This window comes from Gymnoscopelus braueri, assembly GCF_963280865.1.
Source record: "Gymnoscopelus braueri genome assembly, chromosome: 18".
NCBI classification, from domain to species: domain Eukaryota; kingdom Metazoa; phylum Chordata; class Actinopteri; order Myctophiformes; family Myctophidae; genus Gymnoscopelus; species Gymnoscopelus braueri.
The window spans coordinates 1,260,252-1,282,273 of record NC_137618.1 but is presented as its reverse complement, the minus strand read 5'-3'; the positions used below and the strand labels follow the sequence as shown (position 1 = coordinate 1,282,273).

Here is a 22,022-nt window from a genome sequence, read left to right as displayed (position 1 = left end):
TGTTCACATAATAATGAAACGCCCAGAATAGGGACGCTAGGTTGAAAGTAGTGTCTGTGGATTTGATAAATATTAAACCAATGACAATTTGTGTTAAAGGGATAGTTCACAGTTTTCCTACGGATTAGTCACCCCGTGGAGACTTGAATTCATGGATATGTTTTTTTTTTTTTGTCTCATTCCTAACCGGCAGCGGTTCCGGTAGGAGACACAAAGAGTCTCCTTTGTGTCTCCTACCGCAACCGCAGCCTACCGGTCAAAAACTAAAAAATATCCAATATTCATGTCCATGGGGTGAAAAAAGTATTTTTTTGGGTGAATTATCCCTTTTAAGAGCTTGTGACTCCATTTCCTGAAAAGCGACGGTTTTGGACATAAAATGTTATCCTCCTGACATCGTCAATAATAAATATGACCAGCATGGATATCGTTTCATCCATAATCATTGATCGACACGGTGACCCTGCAGCAGCTCTCTCTCATGTAACAGTCATGTCCAACCAGTGGTGGAAAAAGTACTCAAATTCTTTACTTAAGTAAAAGTACCAATACTGCAATATAAAAATACTCTGTTACAAGTAAAAGTCCAGAATTAAAAATGTACTTGAGTAAAAGTACAAAAGTATTGGCATCAAAATGTACTTAAAGTACCAAAAGTAAAAGTACTAATTATTTGAAAATAGCAGATCTACAAGCTCACAACACGTCGCAGATCTGCTATTTTCAAATAGTCTAGGTATAAAATAGGTTTAAAGTGGTTAATGTATGTTTCATTATATCATAATGTATATCTGAAAAGTAACTAGTCACTAAAGCTTTCAAGTAAATGTAGTGGAGTAAAAGTACAATATTTGCCTCTGAGATGTTGTGGAGTAGAAGTAAAAGTATTGGAAATTGGAAATACTCAAGTAAAGTACAAATACCTCAAAATTGTACTTAAGTATAGTACTTAAGTAAATGTCCTTAGTTACTTTCCACCACTGTGTCCAACACACATTGAATGCATGTTTGTTTTCTGATCAAACATGTGTGGAGCACCCCTCCATTCCTCCATCACCTCATAACATCACATCTCTCTCTCCCTCTCTCTCTCTCTCTCTCTCTCTCTCCATCGTCCTGTCTCCTGGGGGGTCCGTCCATCCCTCCAGACCCCGTCCTGTGTGACGTCGGGGAGTTCCACTGTCACGACCAGCAGGACACGTGCGTCCCAGAGGCCTGGCTCTGTGATGGAGAACCAGACTGCCCCGACTCCTCTGACGAAACAGACCAAAGCTGTGAGTCTCCACCATGTCATCCATTTTATCACTGATACTCTAAACCCTTCCATGAAATGCATTGTGTTTTTTTAACTCATTCACTGACAGAGTTTTTCAGAACAGTCTGCAGCCAGGGTTGATTTCGTCGACTAAAACTATGACGACAAATGTTGGTCGACTTCCTTTTTTCACTGACAAAAACTAAATTAAAAAAAGATAAAGTGCTGAGGTCAGCCCAAAACCCCGGTTTCCTTGCGCACGAGTGCTCCATTCAGCTCGGCCCAGAGCCAAGTGAAAGAGTAAAAAACAGCTGTTCCTTTTTATTTGGCGATGGGTTCCCAGATTGAATATACAGTAGCTTGTTCTCGCCAAATGTATTTTTCTAAATCCTTTAACATCAGATGGGACGGGGCTGGGTTTGTTGTGATCACGGGGCTGGGTTTGTTGTGATCACGGGGCTGGGTTTGTTGTGATCACGGGGCTGGGTTTGTTGTGATCACGGGGCTGGGTTTGTTGTGATCACGGGGCTGGGTTTGTTGTGATCACGTTATTTATTTATTTAACATCAGATGGGACGGGGCTGGGTTTGTTGTGATCACGTTATTTCCGGGTCTGCTCTTCTCCGGAAGTCATATTATCACTCATAGGTTGGCGAAGAGCGGCGTCTAGCGTAAACACTGAAAAAACTGTTTACACGTCATTGGCACTGAATGAATGAACGTTTGCGTTGTCGAGGACAGTTGAAGGAACTCTCGTGCTGTTTTTCAGTACGTGCAGTTTTTCACTGACCGGAATAGCCTACAACAATAGCTCACAACGCGTCGCATTGCGTTGATGGTCTATCTTTGAATTATTTCATAAAAGTTTGGATTAGCTAAACTAAAGCTGTCAAATGTACGTATACGTTTATTTGGGAGTGACAGCACACATTAATGAACACCACACAATGTAGATACGCCGGATTTAGCAAGAATGATCGTTTCCATCTGTGGTCCCCATACGGAAAACAAGCAACATTACAAAAAGAGCACATATAGACATTACTAAAAGGGTTCAAACAGAAGAGAAAAAAGCAACAGGAAAAAGGCCTTTAGTTTTGACCTAAAATACCAGAGACTCAGGAAAACGAAGCAGAAACCTATGTGTAAGCCTAATACATATATAGATAAATGTAGTGGAGTCGAAAAGCACATTACTTGCTTCTGATATGCAGTGGAGCAGTATGAGGTATCTAGACATTTCAATACAAAAAATGTTCTTGACTTGGTTACTTTTTAAACCACTGAACCACAGTCCCAGGTTGTTTTGCCACTGAGCAAAGAATATGTCGGGTTTTTTTCAGGTTATTGCACATTGTTGAAGCTCAAAGCCTGAAGGACACGAGGCTGACTGCTATCAGCAGCTCTCTGATAACAACATGTCTGCCAGCAACTCAATCAATGTGCTACCGTTCCACCTCAAGGTGTCTGTCCTGTCGCTCACTTTTATTTACAAAGAAATGACACCTTATAGTTTCTCCCTCTCTGCACAGTAAACCCTCTTCCGTGCCGAGGACCCCCAAAATGACGTGTATTTGGCCGCGGAACCCCCCCCCCCCCATTTATGTAAAAAAAAAGAAGCGAAATTATTCAAAAATGTTTAAACACTTTCAAGATTTTTCAAAGATATTCAAAAATAGAGTTTTCTGAAAAAACATATGCTGCGTGTACAGCGAAAATCTGAAATGACACGGAAGCTTTCCCGGTTTTAATGGGGGGGAGGGGGGGGGGGGGTAATCCATGCCTCTGGTTTTGATATACCCCCCCCCCCCCGACTGCGATATGAGCTTGTAGATCTGCTATTTTTTTTTAAAATTGTGCAAATGTTGTGCGGACATTTTTAACTCAATTCTTTGCTTTTGGGGGATTTAACACGTTTCTTCTAAATCCTAACAGTTTGTCAGACTGACATGTATGTCAGACTGACATTACAAATACCAAAACAACTCTGAATTTAAGCGTAGCAAAACTAAGGGCTCTATTTTGGGGGGCTTTCATATTGTTGTCCGGCTTGCAGACAATGGGTGAAAATAAGTGGTAAATTGGGGCTGTGTGTGTGTGTGTGTGTGTGTGTGTGTGTGTGTGTGTGTGTGTGTGTGTGTGTGTGTGTGTGTGTGTGTGTGTGTGTGTGTGTGTGTGTGTGTGTGTGTGTGTGTGTGTGTGTGTGTGTGTGTGTGTGTGTGTGTGCACGCGCGCGCGCACGTGTGTGTGCGGTATTTTAAGCACTCTCCGTGTGTGTGTGTGTGTGTGTGAGAGAGGAGCCATGCAGTAGAGTGAGTGTTGTTTGACAAACAGCCAAACACACTGCAATTATTTTCTATTTTCGACATACTTTAACCACTTTAACCCTCTAGTCTCAGTGAAACGGACCTGAGTTACACCTGTACTTGGACAATTTTTTTTGGGCCCTTTACACCACATTTCTTCCGATCTAAAAGCTCACAACGTGTCGCAATTAAGGCGACGCGATGTGAGCTTGTAGATCGGCTATGTTTGGCCAATGTTCCCCTTAGAATGCTGGGGGTTTCACCAAAGAAAAAGAAAAAAAAAACTGAGGTGTTTGAGAGACATTGTGGTAATTATGTTTTGATTTAATTTGTAATTAAAGTGTTACATTGTGACAGTATGAAACACAAAGGAAACGTGTGTATTTAATTCAGACAATATGAGATGGAGATTTAACTTAGTGTGCAAGTGGAAGTTGTGACCTGAGGGTCAGGAAGGTCAGGAAGGTCAGGAAGGTCATCACAATCAATAGGGTTCCTACTTGCTGAAAGCATTCATATAGATTTTGAGAAGTCATGTATGTGAACATTTTGGCCAAATGTTCACCCTCAAGCTAAGGTCATTAGGTCACATACATCAGTGGGGGGTGGGGGGGGTACATCCCATACAGCACTGAGGTAGTAGAAACCTCATATGTCCAACACTGTAACTTTTCAGCATTAAAATTCAAAAGTGTCAAAAGTAGCAGATCTACAAGCTCAAGTTTCGAGCTTGTAGATCTGCAACTTTAACGGTGAAAAAACAGAACAGGTTTGCATAGTGTTAACCCTCTGAGCCCTGGATGAGAGTGAAATGGTTCCAGGGGGTCCCCAGCAAAATCAGTTCACTGCCAGAGCAGTCTAAAATGCTCCAGTATATATATATATACTCCATGATACAATGATTTTTGAACCTTGGTAACCGCTGGTTATATATAGTCAGACCCAGACCAAAGTGGTTCTAAATGGGCATCCTTTGAGCCCTGCACTCTCTTCTTTAGAGGGGCTCAAAATAAAAGCCCTTAGCTGTGATATAATGGCAATATGACAGAGTCTGGACTTAGTCATCGCTTTTGTAAAATGGTTACCTATGGTAACATGGAAATCATAGACGTGTTCCACACTCACAAAAGAAGTAGATCTTTGTGCAGGGCTTACCCGTCATCCCTTTGCTGTTTCTGACTGACTGGCAACGTCACATCACATCCCACACAGCCAGGGGGCGTAGTGGAGGGGGGGGGCGCGGGGGAACGGCGCTCCCTCACTTCTCTAACTTCCGGCAGATTTGCGAGTATTTGTTGTGGTTGTATTTTTTCCCAGAGACATTCACTGCTCTCCACACTGTACACACACACACAGCACTGTACACACACACACACACACACACACACACACACACACACACACACACACACACACACACACACACACACACACACACATGCACACACAACTGAGCATCATTTGTTACTGTCAGGCAGAAACCTTGTATCTCCATAGTTCATCTTTCGTTCTCCATAAATTAATGCCTTATGTTATGCTTCATAAAAGTACAGCAGAAATTCTTTTATTTTTGTATTTTTTTTTCATTTCCTGAAAAGTAACAGGTTTTGACATGCAAGGTTTCCTCTGACATGGACTATAGACTATAGACTATAGACTATAGTCTATTTTCTATAGTCTTAAGGTTTAAGGTTAAATAATGAATAAATAGTGAATAGTAAATAGTAAATAAATACTATTAATATACTAATACTAAATAGTAAATAGTGAGTAAATAGTGGAAACATTGTGAGATCTACCTTTTCCGCTATTTATAATGTTTTAATATTTGAAAATGCATCTTTTAACGTGGAAACGATTATGACGATTATGCAAAATTAATTGTGATTATTTCAAATAAATGCGTTTAGGCGATGGTGTGATAATTGTGACTGGCCAACACACACAACAAGAAAAATAATTGGTTTAGCAATTTTGAAAATTGTTGAGTATTTGCCTAAAACAGGGATGCCAAGGTTAAAGGTCAAGACCACTGTGGTAGAGGTTTGGGTTGTGTAGTTATCTTGCTTATGTAACTCTAAAAGCTGGACAAGAAATCTAAAATAATTGCTCCATTGATAGAAATTGATGATTTAAAATATGCTCCTCATTGACTTACATTGTACGGTAAAACAACTGTGACCGAACAAACGCTCTGTAGCAATAATTACTATCACAATATAGTACTTTAACCTTATAACAAAAACAAAAATACAAAATACAATAAAATATCACTTATCCTACCTTTAAGTCAATGAGGAGCATATTTTGAATTCTCAATTTCTAATCAATGGAGTAATAATGTTCTATCTCTTGTCCACATTTTAGAGTTACATCATGTCAAGGTAAATTACACAACCCAGACCTCTACCAAAGTGGTCTTGCCCTTCAAAGAGAAAAGTCAAGGTGAGGATGTGTCCTGTTTGCCTCTCGTGTGTAATGTCCTCCTGTAGACATCACAGTCACATCGTAATGTTCCTCCTGTAGACATCACAGTCACATCGTAATGTCCTCCTGTAGACATCACAGTCACATCGTAATGTTCCTCCTGTAGACATCACAGTCACATCGTAATGTCCTCCTGTAGACATCACAGTCACATCGTAATGTTCCTCCTGTAGACATCACAGTCACATCGTAATGTTCCTCCTGTAGACATCACAGTCACATCGTAATGTCCTCCTGTAGACATCACAGTCACATCGTAATGTTCCTCCTGTAGACATCACAGTCACATCGTAATGTCCTCCTGTAGACATCACAGTCACATCGTAATGTTCCTCCTGTAGACATCACAGTCACATCGTAATGTCCTCCTGTAGACATCACAGTCACATCGTAATGTTCCTCCTGTAGACATCACAGTCACATCGTAATGTTCCTCCTGTAGACATCACAGTCACATCGTAATGTCCTCCTGTAGACATCACAGTCACATCGTAATGTTCCTCCTGTAGACATCACAGTCACATCGTAATGTTCCTCCTGTAGACATCACAGTCACATCGTAATGTCCTCCTGTAGACATCACAGTCACATCGTAATGTTCCTCCTGTAGACATCACAGTCACATCGTAATGTCCTCCTGTAGACATCACAGTCACATCGTAATGTTCCTCCTGTAGACATCACAGTCACATCGTAATGTCCTCCTGTAGACATCACAGTCACATCGTAATGTTCCTCCTGTAGACATCACAGTCACATCGTAATGTTCCTCCTGTAGACATCACAGTCACATCGTAATGTCCTCCTGTAGACATCACAGTCACATCGTAATGTTCCTCCTGTAGACATCACAGTCACATCGTAATGTCCTCCTGTAGACATCACAGTCACATCGTAATGTTCCTCCTGTAGACATCACAGTCACATCGTAATGTCCTCCTGTAGACATCACAGTCACATCGTAATGTTCCTCCTGTAGACATCACAGTCACATCGTAATGTTCCTCCTGTAGACATCACAGTCACATCGTAATGTTCCTCCTGTAGACATCACAGTCACATCGTAATGTTCCTCCTGTAGACATCACAGTCACATCGTAATGTCCTCCTGTAGACATCACATTCACATCGTAATGTCCTCCTGTAGACATCACATTCACATCGTAATGTTCCTCCTGTAGACATCACATTCACATCGTAATGTCCTCCTGTAGACATCACAGTCACATCGTAATGTTCTCCTGTAGACATCACAGTCACATCGTAATGTTCCTCCTGTAGACATCACAGTCACATCGTAATGTCCTCCTGTAGACATCACAGTCACATCGTAATGTTCCTCCTGTAGACATCACAGTCACATCGTAATGTCCTCCTGTAGACATCACAGTCACATCGTAATGTTCCTCCTGTAGACATCACAGTCACATCGTAATGTCCTCCTGTAGACATCACAGTCACATCGTAATGTTCCTCCTGTAGACATCACAGTCACATCGTAATGTTCCTCCTGTAGACATCACAGTCACATCGTAATGTCCTCCTGTAGACATCACAGTCACATCGTAATGTTCCTCCTGTAGACATCACAGTCACATCGTAATGTCCTCCTGTAGACATCACAGTCACATCGTAATGTTCCTCCTGTAGACATCACAGTCACATCGTAATGTCCTCCTGTAGACATCACAGTCACATCGTAATGTTCCTCCTGTAGACATCACAGTCACATCGTAATGTTCCTCCTGTAGACATCACAGTCACATCGTAATGTCCTCCTGTAGACATCACAGTCACATCGTAATGTTCCTCCTGTAGACATCACAGTCACATCGTAATGTTCCTCCTGTAGACATCACAGTCACATCGTAATGTCCTCCTGTAGACATCACAGTCACATCGTAATGTTCCTCCTGTAGACATCACAGTCACATCGTAATGTCCTCCTGTAGACATCACAGTCACATCGTAATGTTCCTCCTGTAGACATCACAGTCACATCGTAATGTCCTCCTGTAGACATCACAGTCACATCGTAATGTTCCTCCTGTAGACATCACAGTCACATCGTAATGTTCCTCCTGTAGACATCACAGTCACATCGTAATGTCCTCCTGTAGACATCACAGTCACATCGTAATGTTCCTCCTGTAGACATCACAGTCACATCGTAATGTCCTCCTGTAGACATCACAGTCACATCGTAATGTTCCTCCTGTAGACATCACAGTCACATCGTAATGTCCTCCTGTAGACATCACAGTCACATCGTAATGTTCCTCCTGTAGACATCACAGTCACATCGTAATGTTCCTCCTGTAGACATCACAGTCACATCGTAATGTTCCTCCTGTAGACATCACAGTCACATCGTAATGTTCCTCCTGTAGACATCACAGTCACATCGCAATGTCCTCCTGTAGACATCACATTCACATCGTAATGTCCTCCTGTAGACATCACATTCACATCGTAATGTTCCTCCTGTAGACATCACATTCACATCGTAATGTCCTCCTGTAGACATCACAGTCACATCGTAATGTTCTCCTGTAGACATCACAGTCACATCGTAATGTCCTCCTGTAGACATCACAGTCACATCGTAATGTCCTCCTGTAGACATCACATTCACATCGTAATGTCCTCCTGTAGACATCACAGTCACATCGTAATGTTCCTCCTGTAGACATCACAGTCACATCGTAATGTTCCTCCTGTAGACATCACAGTCACATCGTAATGTTCCTCCTGTAGACATCACAGTCACATCGTAATGTTCCTCCTGTAGACATCACAGTCACATCGTAATGTTCCTCCTGTAGACATCACAGTCACATCGTAATGTCCTCCTGTAGACATCACATTCACATCGTAATGTCCTCCTGTAGACATCACATTCACATCGTAATGTTCCTCCTGTAGACATCACATTCACATCGTAATGTCCTCCTGTAGACATCACAGTGCCATCGTAATGTTCTCCTGTAGACATCACAGTCACATCGTAATGTTCCTCCTGTAGACATCACAGTCACATCGTAATGTTCCTCCTGTAGACATCACAGTCACATCGTAATGTCCTCCTGTAGACATCACAGTCACATCGTAATGTTCCTCCTGTAGACATCACAGTCACATCGTAATGTCCTCCTGTAGACATCACAGTCACATCGTAATGTCCTCCTGTAGACATCACAGTCACATCGTAATGTTCCTCCTGTAGACATCACAGTCACATCGTAATGTTCCTCCTGTAGACATCACAGTCACATCGTAATGTTCCTCCTGTAGACATCACAGTCACATCGTAATGTTCCTCCTGTAGACGTCACAGTCACATCGTAATGTTCCTCCTGTAGACATCACAGTCACATCGTAATGTTCCTCCTGTAGACGTCACAGTCACATCGTAATGTTCCTCCTGTAGACATCACAGTCACATCGTAATGTTCCTCCTGTAGACATCACAGTCACATCGTAATGTTCCTCCTGTAGACATCACAGTCACATCGTAATGTCCTCCTGTAGACATCACAGTCACATCGTAATGTTCCTCCTGTAGACATCACAGTCACATCGTAATGTTCCTCCTGTAGACATCACAGTCACATCGTAATGTCCTCCTGTAGACATCACAGTCACATCGTAATGTTCCTCCTGTAGACATCACAGTCACATCGTAATGTTCCTCCTGTAGACATCACAGTCACATCGTAATGTTCCTCCTGTAGACATCACAGTCACATCGTAATGTCCTCCTGTAGACATCACAGTCACATCGTAATGTCCTCCTGTAGACATCACAGTCACATCGTAATGTCCTCCTGTAGACATCACAGTCACATCGTAATGTCCTCCTGTAGACATCACAGTCACATCGTAATGTCCTCCTGTAGACATCACAGTCACATCGTAATGTCCTCCTGTAGACATCACAGTCACATCGTAATGTTCCTCCTGTAGACATCACAGTCACATCGTAATGTTCCTCCTGTAGACATCACAGTCACATCGTAATGTCCTCCTGTAGACATCACAGTCACATCGTAATGTTCCTCCTGTAGACATCACAGTCACATCGTAATGTTCCTCCTGTAGACATCACAGTCACATCGTAATGTCCTCCTGTAGACATCACAGTCACATCGTAATGTTCCTCCTGTAGACATCACAGTCACATCGTAATGTCCTCCTGTAGACATCACAGTCACATCGTAATGTTCCTCCTGTAGACATCACAGTCACATCGTAATGTTCCTCCTGTAGACATCACAGTCACATCGTAATGTTCCTCCTGTAGACATCACAGTCACATCGTAATGTCCTCCTGTAGACATCACAGTCACATCGTAATGTCCTCCTGTAGACATCACAGTCACATCGTAATGTCCTCCTGTAGACATCACAGTCACATCGTAATGTCCTCCTGTAGACATCACAGTCACATCGTAATGTCCTCCTGTAGACATCACAGTCACATCGTAATGTTCCTCCTGTAGACATCACAGTCACATCGTAATGTTCCTCCTGTAGACATCACAGTCACATCGTAATGTTCCTCCTGTAGACATCACAGTCACATCGTAATGTTCCTCCTGTAGACATCACAGTCACATCGTAATGTTCCTCCTGTAGACATCACAGTCACATCGTAATGTTCCTCCTGTAGACATCACAGTCACATCGTAATGTTCCTCCAGACAACAGACACAATGCCAGATATTTGCCACTGGCCTCCTCTCTCTCTCTGCCAGCGAGATGTAATCACAGAATCTTGGAAGCCCGGAGAGACGGAGGGGGAGGTGGGGTGGAGGGGTGGAGGTGTGGGGGGGAGGCTGTATTTCATTACCTAGACTGGTGTGTGTGTGTGTGTGTGTGTGTGTGTGTGTGTGTGTGTGTGTGTGTGTGTGTGTGTGTGTGTGTGTGTGTGTGTGTGTGTGTGTGTGTGTGTGTGTGTGTGTGTGTGTGTGTGTGTGTGTGTGTGTGTGTGTGGGGGGGGGGGGGGTTGGGGGTGTTGGCCCCGGCCCCCCTCACACATGGGAGCTGCGAGGGGACCGGACAGCCTGATTGCCGGTTATCCGGGGGAATCGGGGGAAACAGGCCCAGATGTCCAGTTAATGGCTAAAGAAAACCCAGCAAAGTGGCAATTCTCCAGCAATCGTTCAGCACCTGAGTAGAAGAAGCTCTCTCTCTCTCTCTCTCTCCACGTAATGAACAGTGGAACCCTCTGTCGCACGTCCTAGACCAAAACAATAGCCTGTGTTAAAGGAGGGACAATACATTAGAGGAGGGGTTGATGCCAACCAGACCCGTCCCCTTGAAATAAGGAATCGTCCCTTATTTTGTGAACTAAAAGACGTGTCCCTCGTTGAACGGATAAGGGACAGGCTCAGAGGCGTAGCGTCTGTTGGGCCACTCGGCCATGGCCTAGTCAATTTTAGGTATTTTTTTACTTAGTATTTCAGTATTTTTACTTCTACTCCACTACATCTCGGAGGCAAATATTGTACGTTTACTCCACTACAATTATTTGAAAACTTTAGTTACTGGTTACTTTGCAGATATTCATTATTACATTATAAAACATGAATTAACCACTTCAGCCCTATTTTATACCTAGGCTATTTGCTACGGCCGGGTGTATTTCAGGTAGTTTGGCGACCCTACATTATGAGGCAGATGAAGCCCAGGAAAGAAAATAATAAAACACTGAAGCAAATTTGCCTCATTGGACATCAAGGCTCCAGCTAATCACATTACTAGTTTAGCGCTCGGTGCTTTTATACGGGGGAAGTGTAAATGTCAAGGCTTGCCGACTGGGCTGCCGAGGGACTTGAACAGTAGAACAGCCTGTTTACTGTGCATTAGAGATTAAAGAGCGAGTGGCTATAATTCACTTTCTGTACACATGCCTTTATTTTTATTTTATTAAAACATTCACTCATAATGTCTAGCACAGTGGCAGCGTGCACATCTCTCTCCCTGGGTATCCATGTTACAGTATTATATACGCCTCGCTAACGGGGAGCTTGTTGTGCAGCTCGGCGATCTACAGTGGTGGAAAAAGTACTCAGATATTTTACTTAAGTGAAAGTAGCAATACCACAATGTAAAAATACTCTGTTACAAGTTAAAGGCATGTGTTCAGAGTGTTACTTGAGTAAAAGTACAAAAGTATTGGTATCAAAATGTACTTAAAGTACCTAAAGTAAAAGTACTAAAATGTTTGAAAATAGCCGATCTACAAGCTCACAACGTGTCGCATCGCGACGCGTTGTGAGCCCTATTTAGCCCTATTTTATACATAGCCTATAGGGCTAACGTGGTTAATGTGTGTTTTATAATATAATAATGTATATCTGCAAAGTAACTAGTAACTGAAGTTTTCAAATAATTGTAGTGGAGTAAAAGTACAATATTTGCCTCTGAGATGTAGTGGAGTAGAAGTAAAAGTATAGACAATTGGAAATACTCCAGTAAAGTAAAAATACATCAAAATTGTACTTAAGTACAGTACTTGAGTACATGCACTCAGTTACTTTACACCATTGACGGGGAGCTTGTTGTGGAGCTCTGCGACCCCCCCCCCCCCCCCCCCCCATCTCTATGAATCCTTCAAGACAAAAAGATTAAAGAACTCGGCCGTCTCGGCGGGATACCGCCACGAGCGAACGAATGGTCGCCCCCTCCTCGTGAAACACGCATTGGTGGAGACGAGAGACCCCCCCCCCCCCCACACGCCCCCACCCACCACTGAATCTCACCCCTGACTGAGCTATCAGCCCCCCCCCCCCCCACACACACACACACCCCCCAGAGTCCGGGGACCCCCAGGGGTCCTTGGGGGGCTGTTCCAGTGGTTTCCCAGCAAAATGGGGTTTAATACAACATCACAATCATTTTAACCACTTTATCCATATTCTATACATTAGGCAGATATACATGATAGATAAAATAGCAGATATACAAGCTCACAGCACGGATCACATTGTATATCTTGTATATCTTCTTGTATATCTGCTATTGCATATCTGTTGTACAATAGCTTGTATATCTGCTATTTTTGAACTTTTTAAAAACATTTTATATCTTCTGGGGGGGTCCCTCCCTGGCAAAAAAAAAATCTGATCGGGGGGGGGGGTTCGTCGGCCAAATACATATCATTTTGGGTGGTCCTTGACATGACGAAGTTTGAGAACCAGTGAACCACTGCCCCAGGCCAGGCCGGAGGAACTGCAGGTCAATAAAATAATAGGGTATAGATTATTATTAAATAATAAGAGGGTCAGCAGCTGGCTGCTTTCAAAAGCATTATTTGGTCACCAAGAGTCTCAGAGGTTTCCTGTTTGATGACTGAGACTGAGACTGAGGCTGAGGCTGAGACTGAGGCTGAGACTGAGACTGAGGTCTTGACCCGATCAACACTGTTCTGACCTCACTGTCCCTGAAGGCGTGCGGCAGAGAAGAGAGAGGAGAGAGAGGAGAGAAGGAGAGAGAGGAGAGGGGGAACCGTTTCAAAGACCACTCCAACCCCCTCATGACTCATTTGTACTCGTGGATGCACTCTACAACATGGGTCTTCAACAGGGGGTCCGGGACCCCTAGGGGGTCCTCAGAGTTAATACGGGGGGTCCTCCAAATCCTTGTGTGATAGGATTCTGAGGGGAGTGATGGGAAACATCATCCAACAAATAGCAGATCGATTGTCGATCAGTTATTTTTGGCAAAGAGGTTTGGTGTAGAGGGAAAAAAATATCTAATTTAATTTAATCTGCTACACAATTCTATACAATATGGGGGGGGTCCCTGATTCATCGCTCTCTCAGCTAAGTGGTAGCTATTTGAGCTTGTAGATCTGCTATTTAGAAAAAAATAAACCAAGTACATTTAGAAATGTCTGCATGAGTTATTTTACTTTTGGTGGAAGTACATTTCGACGCCAGCTCTTTTGTACTTTTACGCAAGAACATTTTGAATACCGAACTTTTACATTGTGTTGTTGATACGTTCACTTAAGTAAATAAAGTAAATAGAATAAATCAGGCTTCATTCTCCCTTAAAAGTATACAGGGCACTTCTCCCTGAAGCTTCCCTCATAAAGATTCTCCATTCTCTTTACTGAGCTCATCAGTATCGCTGGAAAAAAAGGAAAAAAAGACAACCGTATCCTAGAGGAAGAAAATACAAATTTCTAGGCAAAAGAAAAGGTCTCAGGGAGCCTGATTACAGAGCGTTGCAACATTTGTATTGTATTTCACGCTTGTGCTTTGAATATATATATATTTTTGGAGCGAAATGTTTTTACTCAAATATTTGCTTGTTGGTCCCTGGCAAAACATACTTTTGAGATGTGGTTTTCACAGCTAAATACATATACTTTTGGTGGGTCCTTGACATGAGAAAGTTTGAGAACCACCGATATAGCAACATTATGTTTTTTCAGACAACCGATTTAGAAGACATGTGTAGAACCCGCCTCAGGTCTAAATGGGTTTACAGTAATTGACTTCTCCCTCCTTTTTCTTCTTTTTTTCGTACGCAGTCCACACCATGTGAGCAATTATGGCAAACCCGCACGATTTGCTGTTGAACAGCCAAGCATCACTCTGTTGTCTTTTAATATACACGCCACGGCTGTAAATAATTGCGTAACCCACTTCCTTTACTGTATATATCTGCCCACACGTTCTGAAGATACATATTGGGTGGCATATTTCTCACAGCAGTGTGTGCTTTGCTCAAACTCTTATAGCTGTGCCTTTAAATGAGCGCCTAAGATGAAAGATGTGTTTCAAGTGTCATTGTGTGTGTGTGTGTGTGTGTGTGTGTGTGTGTGTGTGTGTGTGTGTGTGTGTGTGTGTGTGTGTGTGTGTGTGTGTGTGTGTGTGTGTGTGTGTGTGTGTGTGTGTGTGTGTGTGTGTGTGTGTGTGTGTGTGTGTGTGTTGCCAAGCAAAGCTGTGGCGCTATAACCCATATTTCAATAGAAATCCATAAATCAAGTGAACATCCTGCACATATTTATTTATTATTGTTTTTTTTCTCATTACTGTTTGTGCGGTAGGTCCTGTTCTTGTTTATGCTATATGGCTGTTTCTGTTTTTGTTCACATGAAATGCACATCATAAGCAAGTATGAGATCCACATGAGATCCACATGAGAAGTAGGGAATCCACAACAGATCTCCATATCGTCTCTGTCGGGTGGAAACCTCATATGTCCTAAACTGTTACTTTTCATGATTTAAATTCAAAAATAGCAAAAGTAGCAGATCTACAAGCTCGTGATTATTTTGAGTGACGCTGTAGTATAATCAAGTAGGGTTATTTTTTTTTTTCATGTGGAAGAAATGATCAAAGTTATCTTCATGATTTCTACTTTATGTTCTAATGTAATCAGTCTGTGTGTGTTGTGTGTGTGTGTGTGTGTGTGTGTGTGTGTGTGTGTGTGTGTGTGTGTGTGTGTGTGTGTGTGTGTGTGTGTGTGTGTGTGTGTGTGTGTGTGTGTGTGTGTGTGTGTGTGCGTGCGTGCGTGTGTGTGCAGCTCTACTGAAATGTGTGTTTTCTAGTAACCTGTGGCCTAGACCAGGGGTCCTCAACAGGGGGTCCGGGACCCCTATAGCTAGGGGGTCCTCAGAGTTACTACCGGGGGGGCCACCACATATTTATGTGACTGGATTTTTTTTTTGCGGCCCGTGGAAGGGTCCAATGCGGCCCACGACATGATTTAAAAAAAAGTTCATTCATACTACCTCTAACAGGATTAAAACAGGTTTAAATGTTAAACCCTCTAGACTTACTATATCAGAGTTGTCTCTGCATTTGGACCTCTTGTTTCTGTCTATACCAGATCTCTGCCAAAAGATTGTGTGAAGTGTCCTCCTTTTTTCGTTTCACGAAAGGTGAAGCCCACATTAGTGCTAAAACATCGGGGGGGGGGGGGGGGGGTTACTGATAAAAACCTCTTTGTAAGCATCGCTGCAGACCGTTGAGAATACGCCCGGCCGGCACGCCAGCCAGCCAGCCAGCCAGCCAGCCAGCCAGCCAGCCGGTGCGTGCCGTGCGCTACGCTAACTGCCGCGCAGCAGCAGCAGTCGGTGTATTTGGGGGCTCGGCCGGGCCGATCAGCCTCCTGCGGGGTATTTTATCTGGCAAGTCCCATATTGAAATAAATGTATTGCAAATGTGTGTCTGGTCCCCAGGAGAGTTGGCTCCAGTAGGATGGAAGGTTTAGGAGCTAATGTAGCGTAGCACCTTGTTATTGAGCTGAAGGACATGAGGGCCTTTGCATTATGTAACAGCTTTTTTTTGCTTTTCCCTTTTTTTCCCTCTTCCTTCCGCTGCGCTCCGTCTAGCGTCTTCGTGCCTGGGACGTAAACCCCTTCTCTGTTGACTCATCAGAAACACTGAAAACATACCCGTTATATCCTTGTTGGAGCGTGCTTTAACGCTCAAACAACCACTTGTGCATAATCTTTGACAGCACTAGCTCGCCCCCCCCCTCCTTCCCTCTCTCTCTCTCTCTCCGCATACATAATAATGTGCCGGTTGGGTTCTTGCACTATACATGTGTCTATGAAATGTACATGACTTTAGCTTAGTCAGGGAGCAGAGAGGGGCTCGAGGCACAGAGAGATGGATATTATAGGTATAATGTTGTCATCGTGCTTCAGTACACGCCTACATTATTTAACATGTTATTGGAGTGACGGTGCCAGAGCCTGTCAAAGGCAATTGTGGATCTCTGGGTTTTTAGTTGGTTCGTCACAGTGGGTACGTACGTTGAAGCTATACGGTGCGATTGAACATCAAATGCAAACCCACTGGCCTTTGTGTGCTGTCATTATTACCGTTGCTGCTTTCCACGCGTATACCAGTATATTTACAGTACAGTGCAGTCATCATAATCTTATGTTTGTTTGTTTGTTGTTGTTTTTTTTCTTTGCGTCGAGGGGGAAATGTGGTGTATTATTTTTTTGTTCTGAGGCATATGGCTTTGAAATAAGACTTTTAACCCTTTCAATCCGGGAACGCATCTGTGTCACTTTAGATTTATTTGGGCTATTAAAAAAATAGCAGATATACAAGCTGTGAGCTGCATGGTAGATCTGCTGTTTTTGAGAAAAGTGTGAATGAATATACAGTATATATGTTTATTTTTAAAAGCAAACATTTTTAACTCAAATATTTGCTTCTGGGGGGGTCCTTCCTTGGAACAAAATATTTTCAAATGGGGGTCCGCGGCCAAATACATATAATTTTTGGGGGTCCTTGACATGAAAAAAGTTTAAAAAATCACTGACATTTGTAGAATCCTCCAGAAGCAAAGATATATATTCAAATACTTGCAAAACATTTTCACGATTTTTCAAAACAACAAATAGCAGATCTACAAGCTCATGGTGCGGCACTCGGTGCCGCGCCATGAGCTTGTAGATCTGCTATTCTTGAATAGCCAAAGACATGTTAAAATGACACGGTATGCGTTCCCGGTCTTAATGGATTAATTCTCTCTCTCCACCAGTTGGAGCAGAACTCATAAAGCTTCTCCTCCTCCAGGCTGAGACCATCTGCTTTACACAGAGTAGAGTAGTACTGGAGTGGGTGGCAAACAGACGCCATGAATATGGTGCTTGCACGCGTGTGTGTGTGTGTGTGTGCGCGTGTGCATGTGCGTGTGCGTGTGCGTGTGCGCATGCGTGCGTGTGCGTGTGTGTGTGTGTGTGTGTGTGTGTGTGTGTGTGTGTGTGTGTGTGTGTGTACACGTGCAGGCTCAGCTCAAATCATATATGCATGTATGGGTGGTGTACACACTAGAGGTCTCAACGGGCCGAAAAATTAAGGTCTGGCCCTAACCGGGTCCTACTATTACCATATTTTTAGGCCCGAAAACCCGAAAGGGTGTCAGGATGTGCTTAATGTCCTCAAAGTCACGCATCCAACAAGCTTTGAACTGAGCAGATTGGACCTTCTGTTCCAGAGATAATGGACAAAACATCTTGAAAACGACCACTTTCACAGATTTTCGATCGGCGATTTTAGTTTTGGCCATTGTCGCCCGTTTTTCTTTAATAACACGGGCTAGGAAGGTCGGACAGCGACGAACTAGATACCTGAGTATAAGTTGCCTTTGAGCTGCATCCGCTGAGCATTTTCCTATCTTCACATGTTTCACTGGTTCATGTGAACGTTATTGACGAGAAGTGAAGGCTTTGCCCTTGAACTCAATTCTGTCTTCTCAGTTACCCCACCCCCCCCCCCCCCCACCCCCCCCCACACACACACACACACACACACACACACACACACACACACACACACACACACACACACACACACACACACACAGCTGTCTCTTTCAGCTGTGTAACGGCTCATGTTCGTGAAGACGTGGTTAGTTTGGAGAACGAACTCGGCTCGACGACGGTGTCACTCCTTGTCGCACCCACACACACACACACACACACAACACACAACACACACACACACACCCACCATGACAGACGCGGCGCCGGGATCGAGGAGAGAGAGAGCATTGCCTCTTTAGTCTCTTTGCCCAACAGCCCTCGCCCCGTCCCCCCGTCCCCCCCGTCCCCCTCGTCCCCCCCCGTCCCCCTCGTCCCCCCATCTCAACAGTTAGCTACATTGACACGTTTTCCCTTTTGCATTCTCTCTCTCCTCTCAGTGTGAGTGTTGTAAAGGACAGCTAGCGTCCCCATGCTTGTCACCTGAAGTGTCAGAGAGAGAGAGAGAGAGAAAGAGAATATTTTATAAGCTCGACATCATGCTTGCTGTCATGGGAACCGTAGTTGCGCGGGTATCAAAGTATTAAAGCCCCGCATTAGCCTCCCGCTGCGCTACGGCGGCAGAGAACGGGTTCAGACACAAACACGACTGACTGACACGCACGCACGCGCACGCACACACACACACACACACACACACACACACACACACATACACACACACACACACACACACACACACACAACAAGGGTCTCCTCTCCTCCGCGCCACGTCGGAGGAGGGGGGGTCCCTGGGCTAGAGTAATATCCTGCGACGTCGTCCTCTCCACGCTAGCTGCCGTCGCGCTGAGCGGTGCTTCTCATTGTTGCTGTTTGTTTCCCATCACAACCGCGAGCTTGGGAATCTAAATCCGGCCCCCTGGACTTGGCTCTATCTGCGAGCCGCGGGAAATCATCGATGCCTTGCCTTGTTTTATTTATTAATCCATTAAGGCCGGGAACACATCTGTGTGTTATTTTCAGATTTCTTTGGCTATTAAAAAAAATAGCAGATATACAAGCTCCGCGCAACGAGCTTGTATATCTGATATTTCCTAAAAAATCATAGATTTTTTTTGCAAAATTCTGAATATATTTTTTAAATGTAACATTTGTAACTAAAATATTTGCTTCATGGGGGTCCCTGGAACAACACATTTTGAGATGGGGGGTGGTCCATGGCCAAATACATATCATGTTGGGGGTCCTTGACACGAAAAAGTTTGAGCACCACTGATATAGCAACATACGTTTTTCAAAAAACTGTTTAGTTTTGATTTAGAAGACATTTGTAGAATCCCCCAGAAGCAAAGATTTGAGTTACAAATGTTCAAAAAAAACATTATATTCAAAGATTTGCTCAAACTTTCACGATCTTTCCAAAATAGCAGATCTACAAGCTCATAGCGCGGCACTCGGTATGAGCTTGTAGATCTGCTATTTTTGAATAAGAAATCTAAACATGACACACAGATGCGTTCCCGGTCTCAAAGGGTTAATCATGAATAATGGATAGCGTAATGGACAGAGAGAGGGACGGTCTAATGCCATTCATTATAGCCACTCGATAAACAGTGGTCATAGTCCAATGATTCTTGGAGAGCTGGGTCAGAGCCAGAGGTTATTTAGAGAAATATCAGCATCCTCCCACTCTCTCTCTCTCTTCGGCTGTGTGCATGTGTGCAACTCTGACCACGGGCCTCATTAATGATGCCTTCCGGCAAAAAAAAAGAAAAACATTTCAGTTATTTACACTCATGATCAATTCATGCGCTGTGTATTACTTAATGCATAGTGTGTGTATTACTTAATGCATAGTGCATTAGAAAAGATGAAAAGTCAAAGACCAGGGACTTTTCTTTCTTACCACCATATCACCATGTTTGAAATAACGTGAGACCAAGGAAAGGAAGGCAGAGTTCGTTCGGAGGACATACTGTAGTGTAATTGCCAGCAGTGGTGTAAAGTACATTTACTTAAGTACTGTACTTAAGTACACTTTTGAGTAATGCTTACTTTACTGGAGTATTTACAATTTTCAGTACTTTTACTTCTACTCTACATCTCAGAGGCAAACATTGTGCTTTTACTGCACTACAATTATTTGAAAACTTGAGTTACTAGTTACTTTTCAGATTTGGATTATTATCACAAAACATACATTAACCATTTCAGCCCTATATATATTTTGCGATGCGACGCACTGTGAGCTTGTAGATCTGCTATTTTCAAATCTGTGTATTTTTTATGAATGTTATACATTTGAAAACTTGAAACGGGACATTCTGCGTAACAAGTACTTTTACTTTTGATACTTTTAAGTACATTTTGATACCAATACTTTTGTACTTTTACTCGAGTACATTTTTGAATTCCGGACTTTTACTTGTAACAGAGTGTTTTTATATTGCAGAAATTGATACTTTTACTTAAGTACAACATTTGAGTACTTCTTCCACACACTGGAGTTCATTCAGTTTGTTCAGAGGGCATACTGTACTGATACAGTAGATATCATTGTCTGTAAGCCGTCGCACAGTGAAGATTCAGAGCAGCTTTTGAATCAGCCGTTGACCTTCCTCAGTCATGATGTCACAGAAACATATTACCCACAATTCACCAGTTAGACCAGCTACTCATGGCCTTGTCCAAGACAAAAATAGTAAGACATGCCATTACTTCCCGTGTCTGCGTGAAGCCTTTTTAGGAGACCAGAGTCTATTATTTCCAATGGGAAAGTGAATATGAACACGACTTCTGAAAGAGAGAGAGATGAGGGAGTGACAACGCAGCAAAGGTCATCGGAATTCGAACCCGCGACGTGCATTACAGCCTATTATGTGGTATGCGCCTGGACCGCTAGGCCAGCGGTCCGGGTGCCTCCTGTTATGGTTTTGATTGATTGATTGAATACTTTAATAACAAGAGGGCAGAGGATGCGTTTTGACAGCTCATTTTTATCTAGTTTTAGTCATAGTCTTTAGAGTAAAATTCCATTTAGTTTTAGTCATATTTTAGTCATCTGAAATGTTTTAGATTTTGTCTAGTTTTGAAATACTATAATGTATTTCCCGGGGCCTTGATGGCCCCATCTGTGATCGGATGCATTCAGTTCATGTCAGAACCTAAATATAGGGTTAGGGTTAGCACTAAAGACGTTCACTTGACCATCTTTTTATCGTTTTTTTCCCCCTCAGGAAAGGCTGGCACGTTAAATCCTCTAAACATGATAATAGTTTTATATTTTTTCAGTGAACATTGGTTTCAGACGCTCCAAACTGCAACACATGTATTATTCATTGAAGGCGGTCCCAAAACAATTAGATTGGAACATTTGCATAATGGCGGGGGACACAATATATCTCCATTGGCTAATTATGTCACTGCTTTGCAAATAACGTTCAATTGGCCTTTTTGTTGTTGCTCACACGATGCTTTACTGAAGTGTGTCTCTGAACGGTACAATCCTAAAGCTCACTGTCTCAGCTGCTCCTCGTTTCTAGGTCATCACTTCAGAGTTTTACACTTGCTGCAGTAGTAAAGCTTAATGCTCATTCCAAAGTTGTTAAAGGTATTGACCACCAGTGGTGGAAGAAGTTGTTGCGTTTGCATCAGCCATTATCCCAGCGTGTAGTGTAACCAGTGGTCATTAGTAAAACACGTACATCCTCAATGGAGTTCAGCCAGGTAG

At 43.1% G+C, this 22,022-nt stretch overlaps 1 protein-coding gene across 1 annotated transcript in view; it reads left to right on the top strand.

Moving 5' to 3' along the window:
• LOC308105811 (low-density lipoprotein receptor-related protein 1B-like) overlaps positions 1 to 22,022 on the top strand; it is a gene marked incomplete at its 3' end in the record, with an annotated part of 706,266 nt that overhangs the window by 120,901 nt on the left and 563,343 nt on the right. The window contains 1 exon segment of the mRNA XM_080456736.1: positions 1,149 to 1,274. Within this exon segment, the coding sequence (XP_080312862.1) occupies positions 1,149 to 1,274 (126 nt within the window).